This window comes from Hermetia illucens, chromosome 1 (assembly GCF_905115235.1).
Source record: "Hermetia illucens chromosome 1, iHerIll2.2.curated.20191125, whole genome shotgun sequence".
Classification (NCBI taxonomy): domain Eukaryota; kingdom Metazoa; phylum Arthropoda; class Insecta; order Diptera; family Stratiomyidae; genus Hermetia; species Hermetia illucens.
Genome location: NC_051849.1, coordinates 151,803,422 through 151,809,602, shown reverse-complemented (window position 1 = coordinate 151,809,602; position 6,181 = coordinate 151,803,422). Strand labels below are relative to the sequence as shown.

At 34.1% G+C, this 6,181-nt stretch overlaps 1 protein-coding gene across 1 annotated transcript; it reads left to right on the top strand.

Annotated features, from left to right (window-relative positions):
- Positions 1–1,332: 1,332 nt before the first annotated feature.
- LOC119646387 lies at positions 1,333–5,969 on the top strand. Its single transcript, XM_038046830.1, has 3 exons — positions 1,333–1,575; positions 5,251–5,666; positions 5,720–5,969. Exons 1-3 carry the CDS (start codon positions 1,378–1,380, stop codon positions 5,805–5,807), a joined length of 702 nt encoding a protein of 233 aa, XP_037902758.1. The 5' UTR covers positions 1,333–1,377; the 3' UTR covers positions 5,808–5,969.
- The last annotated feature ends 212 nt before the right edge of the window (positions 5,970–6,181 follow it).

Below are 6,181 nucleotides of genomic sequence, written 5' to 3'. Positions count from 1 at the left end.
CCTCCTGGGAATGGGCTCTTGAAATAAGTGACGCTTTCTGATTTGATTTTTTTAACGTTTTTTAGCAGCAATTTTAGGCATATTAATACGTTATTAAGTTTGGGGTACATATAATGAACAAGATTTTATTGTTTAAACTTAACCTAGAATGATTTTATTGTTTGTTGTAGTTCTGGAAAAATCACCTAAAATCACTCTTTGGGGTCTCTCAGGGACTCCTTGGTATGTTAAGCGCTAAGCAGGTGAATTGGATAACTAAATTGAATGGGGTAGAGTAAAAAAACAGGGAAACATATAGTAGGGACAAATTAAACGAAGATTTGGGGAAGTGTTCGTCTGTATTACTTTATTTAAAATGACTTGGGTTATTTTAAGACGAATGTTTTGCGAGCAATATTGTCGGTAAAGAACGTATGTTCAGTAACAACTATGCACTCGGGAAGAAAACAAGTATTTTGGGAAACATTGAGGTCTGTCTCAAGAACAAAGCCTTTTTGGTAAGGGTAACAAGTGTAAGTTTTTCATCTTTTTTTTCAAGGATATTCAATTTTATGGCCTAAAGATTACTATGCATAGTATGAACAGCGATCATAAGAGGTGCGACAGATTTTTTTACATTATTTATTGCAGTATCGGCCAAATGCATTGCCACTTTTATTTCCTTGTGCCTTAATTGTCTCTTATCGCTTAGCTTTTTATAAAATAAATTGCTTTTAGAACATATAGATAGCAATTCTACTTTTCTAGAGATGAAAACTATAAACAGCTACTCATATTTTCAGTTGCGTAGCCATGAGGGTACATAACAATTTCAATGTTAAACTCAAGATGGACTGTTTTCGTTTTTAATGCAGCTGCACATTTGGCGCAATCAGTAAATGCAATAAGTGTGCGTTTGCCATAGATGCACGAGAATATTTTCTCTTTTACCTTAGAAGTAGACTAGCGTTTCGTCTGCAAATTAGGTCGATTTTGGTTGAAAAGCGAAAAAATACATTCGAGCTCGTTTGCTTCGAAGATAGATCATTGTATGTAACGTTGCAGGTATGGAGGTAACGAGAAATAAATCGTTAATTATGTATTACTTATTATATTATGCTAATATTAACACATTTTCTCACCATGAAAAGAGATGGTTTGCTGGTCCATACGTGCATGTAAGGCAAAAGGTAAAATTTCTAATCGATGAACATGCATAGGGCACAATCACGCAATTTTTCCATGACACTGAGCATTATTAATTAATGGACGCATTCGGTTTATGAAGCAGAGCATTGAGGATTATTTAAAAGACGTTACTGCATCTGAGCATCTTCATTTGAACGAGAACTTTTCAACAAATCGGTCGAATTCAAGTGGATTATCTTTCATTAGAAAATGTTTTCGCGGATCGAATTAGGATTAGTTTTGTTGCTGAGCGTAATATGTTCGATTGTGGCAGTAAACGAAAAAAGTTGGTTTGGTCCTGAATTTACAATATTACGACGAGTTTATACTGAGTGTCAAGTTAAAGATGATTTCACGGGATGTTTAAAACAGAAGGCCTTGGCAGTGGTTTCGCGAGCGATAAATCAGGTGCTTATGAATTACGAATCTTTGATGTTCAATAGGCATAGTGATATACAGACTGTCCGTTTTCAAATTTGATTGAATTTTTGGTTTCTATTCTAGATTCCCACCTGAACAGAATATAGTAAAAATTAAGTCATTTTATGCATGTTATTACATAAAGGGCAACGAAACAGATTCGAGATGGTGGCATCATTTTTTGTGTTCCTTATTACACTACCACATTTCTCTTGCTTAAGTTTCATATCCTAAAATTTTCCAAAATTATTGTTTTTATCTGCCTGAATTTATTTGATTCTCCTTGAGATCCTTCCTTTACCATGACTTTGCTCTCAACTAGCGTAATTAAATTGCATTATTTACGAATCCCTGATGCAATTTCTTTATTATTATTATTTATCCGCTTCTAGGTTTAAGTGCGGGACGATATTAGCTTTCTGTATGCAATGAGTGCTCATTGTGTATTGGCCATTAGTAGCAGGTATCGTGAGGGTTACACACTAGTGGAAAAGAAAGAAAATATTTCTTTCAATACTTATATTAGGAATATTTTTTGGAGATTCAATTCAGCGAAAGTTATGCAGTTATAAATTCATATATGTTCATGATAGAGAATTAGAGGGCAAAGGGACCAAGTAGTACTTTATTTACCCACTAATTTTGATAACAAATGACTTATAGACTTATAGATTTTTGCTGACCATTTGAGCTTAGAATTTGCCTTGAAGTTGCACTTCTATCAACCAGCAACAAGTGCCAATTCAAATTAGTTCCACTACAAAATGAGTCCCAGATTATAGTAGGTAGGTCTCGAAAATGTGGATAGGTTAACACGTGTTTGTTTTGATGATGATACTCATACAAGCTAGCAGGAACTTTTCAAGAAAAAAATAAAAATATCACTGATTTGTTTTTCGCCAAGTAAAACTATCGAATTTAACTTGGCTGTTCACAGTTATTGTATGCAGCGTTTGAAGTTAAATAGTGTGAGCATGTCGATTTAAGATAGTAGTAGAGAATGATGCTCAACATTTCAGCGTTATTTCATTATTTTTTTTTTATAAGAAAATAATACCCAATTATTCTGAAACTTTAATATAATTTTGATGAAGCTTATATATATATGAAGCTTATATATATATTAAATTTTAATTTAATTTAATTTTGTCTTAATCAATGTATGTTTTTTATGTCCAAAGTATTTGGTCTCACAAGGGAAAACACACAGCCTTCTGTGGTGGGCCGCATTCACCAAATAAATTTCTTTCTATTCTGTAGAACTGTCAAAAAATGCGTAATCTCAAATATGCAAATATTTATTAAAAATAATAAAATTTAGAATTTGTGAGAATTTGAAAAAAAAAATTATTATTAAAACATTAAATATTTTCATGGTTTGGCATATCCATATAGCATATATGGGTGTGTACAAAAGGGAATCAAAATTTCAACTATATTGGATATTTAGTCTTTTTATGAGTGTTTCCCCGAAACTTGCAAAACGAGGTTTCGTGTTAAACGCATTTAAAGTTTTGACAATAGATTTTTCTTAACAAAACTTACTAATGAGATGTTGCAAAATTCTCTGTTGTATACTTTGTCGATTTCCTATTTTCTCATGTTATATATTTTATGTAAAGCCAAGACCTTAGTCAGTTGATAATAACAATAATGCTGCTGCTAATTTCCATTTCTATACCCACTGCGGCATCATCATCGGTTAACATCATATCAAGAAGTAAAAGAGGGACCAAGATGGCTACGGTTTCGTACCAGGACAGAGGCAACTCATCAGACGCTGCCTCATCTCTGCCTTAGGAGCAGCGTGACTGAAGCGGTTCGCAGATATTATACGCTCCCTTTTATAATTTGTAAAACACGATAAGGGTGCGAATAATATTCAATGTAAATCCGCCCAGGGTTCGGACCAAAGCCTGGTCGAAGCTAGACACTTCTTTTTTGAAGAATTTGGGTGCCCTAAGTGCGCATCCTGGTTCGGTCCGGCATCAAGTGGATGCGGACTTAGGACTCCCAAATTCCTAAAAAAAAGTATCATATCATGAATCTTTTATTTTCCATCAATTATAAAAAAATTTTCATCAACTACAATAGTATATCTGCTGTGATTTGTCAAAGAGGGCTGTTTTGGATAAGTCAACAACTTTCATTAGAGTGTCGATCATTGATAGGTCAAAAACTGAGGAAAATTTTGGTTTTGATTCCTTTGGGAAAATACTCTTTTGCATATTTAAACTATAGCACTTAATCATAATGGTGATTTGTACATAGTATAATATGACCAGTATTTATTCCAATGTGATTGTATCTCTGATGGGAATTTCGGCCACATTTTTTAGAAAACTCAAATTTGGTGAAGTTTAAAATAAACGAACCCGATTCTTCAGTAGCCTTTCTACTATCTACTTCTTCTGTCCACCCAAGCCATTAAACTTGACCATGTAAATTTTGTTTATCTGTATGTCTGTCACACGCATTTTTATCGGAGACAGTTGTAGCGATTGATACCAAATATGGTAAAAAGGTGGGGACTGTGAGCGCCCATGCATACAGTGAGTTACATAAGGGGAGGTGTCTACACACATGCAAAAGAGGGGTGTTACATTTTTTTCATCAAATACAGTTATGTGGGGTATCAAAAAGTGTCAAGGTTCCGAAATACCCTCCATACCGATATTTGTTCAAAGTACGTACGACAATTGCACACTCAAATGTCTTAATAAAGGAAATACACAAAACCTTTCATACGTGAAGCGACCAGCTTCCGGTTTCCCGGCTTGTTTTGGCTAGTGTAGGAATGACCAAAAGTTAAATTCATCAAGTATTATAGCTGCGATTGCAAGGGCGTGGAATTGAACATACGAGTCTTCCAATCAGAAGCAATTGCAAATGGGTTGCTTAGAAAGCAGAACTATTTATCAGCGCCCATAATTATTGCCATACAAATTGCTAGAGACAAAGCCGTAAGGTTATCTGCAAGAGCTTCATTTCGTAATTTACTTTGCTCATCATTTTATGTATTAAAAATTCCTTGGATAAATAGATGTGCATAATTAATCTTATATAAAATCCTATTGAAATGTAGTCATGAACCTTTATTTTTGTCATTATTAAAAACACTTGGAAATGAGAAATTATAAGAAATTAAAATTAGCCATTTGTTTTTAATTTAAGGGCTGATACATTCATAGTTTAAATTTTTTTTTTGTTAAAACCCACCTTTTTTGGGTCTTTTGCCAATTTTTGTCTATGTTGTGTGGAGTGTTTCAGTCTTGAAATTATTTTAATTTACGAATATTATTGAGTTAGAGATCAGGTGCAAGGGAGGTGGAAGTTGCATTGGCGCGGCAACACATTAAAAATGGGTTGTGAATTTGTAATTTCCCAACAAGGTCAAGAATAAGATCATCTCAAAAAATTATGTCGTGGGCGAATACTACGAGTAGACACATTTCCTTTTAACTGTTATTTTTGAGATTTGGCGTTAGTTTCCATTTTTTCAATTATTGAGAAAATTTTTTAGACAAACCATTCTATTGATAAAACAACTGCTGCTACCTGAGCCCCGTGTCCTGAGTGTATTACTAAAGAAAACGCAGTGAAAAACGTTCACCTCTCTTTTCTCATTTACGTAAAAGATAAAATAATATTTTTATTCCATAGGATGTGATTCGTGTGGTGGATGGCGTTTCCTTTGATAAGCAAAATTCTTCCTCAAAGGAAAGTATGCTGGACTCGGCCGATCTTCGAGCCTTAAGTGATTTATCAGCATTAGATCGAGCACTTTTGCAAAAAATCGACAAATTTCTTCAAACACATGTGTTGACAGTGGATATGAATGAAGGACGAGGTAAAGATAAGGATAAGAAGATGCAGAAGTATATCGTAGCGGCACTATTGACCGCTATGGGTATTGCTGGTCCAATTGGTCTGAAAGCGCTGGCCGCTGTCGCAGGAAAAGCATTGGTTATAAGCAAAGTGGCACTTACGATTGCTGGAATTATTGCTTTGAAGAAGATCTTTGCCAGTGAACATCATGAGGAAACAAATTTCCAAGTTCATGCTGGAGACCATAACAGGTATTAATTGTATTTGGAATCAGTTTTACTGAGAATATCACCTTTTTTAACAGGAGAAACACATTTGTCGTAAGGCCGGTTAAACCAAGTCCACAACCAGTTGATCCATACCGATATTATTATGAGTATCCAGCGCACTGAATTTAATTATAGTGAATAATTCTACATAATCCTAATGTTCTCCGTGGGTACTAATCATTATTAAATTGCTTTTACAATGTCTATGAACGTACAGCTTCGAAGCCCAAAGATGCCCAATCCAATGTATTTCAAATCGTTTAGTTAATATTTATTGTATTTCCTTTATTTATTCACCCATCCTCTATATAGTTATGTATTATAGACGTAATATAATTGCCAATATTCTAAAAAATGTATATTATATCTGATAACAGATGTAGCTACTTTTGGTAAAATGATATTAACTTGAATAAAAACAAGAGTGGAGAGGTGTGTTTGCTAAAAAAACGAAAAAAAATTATTTAATCCTTGACGGCCGAAGCTTGGTTCATTCA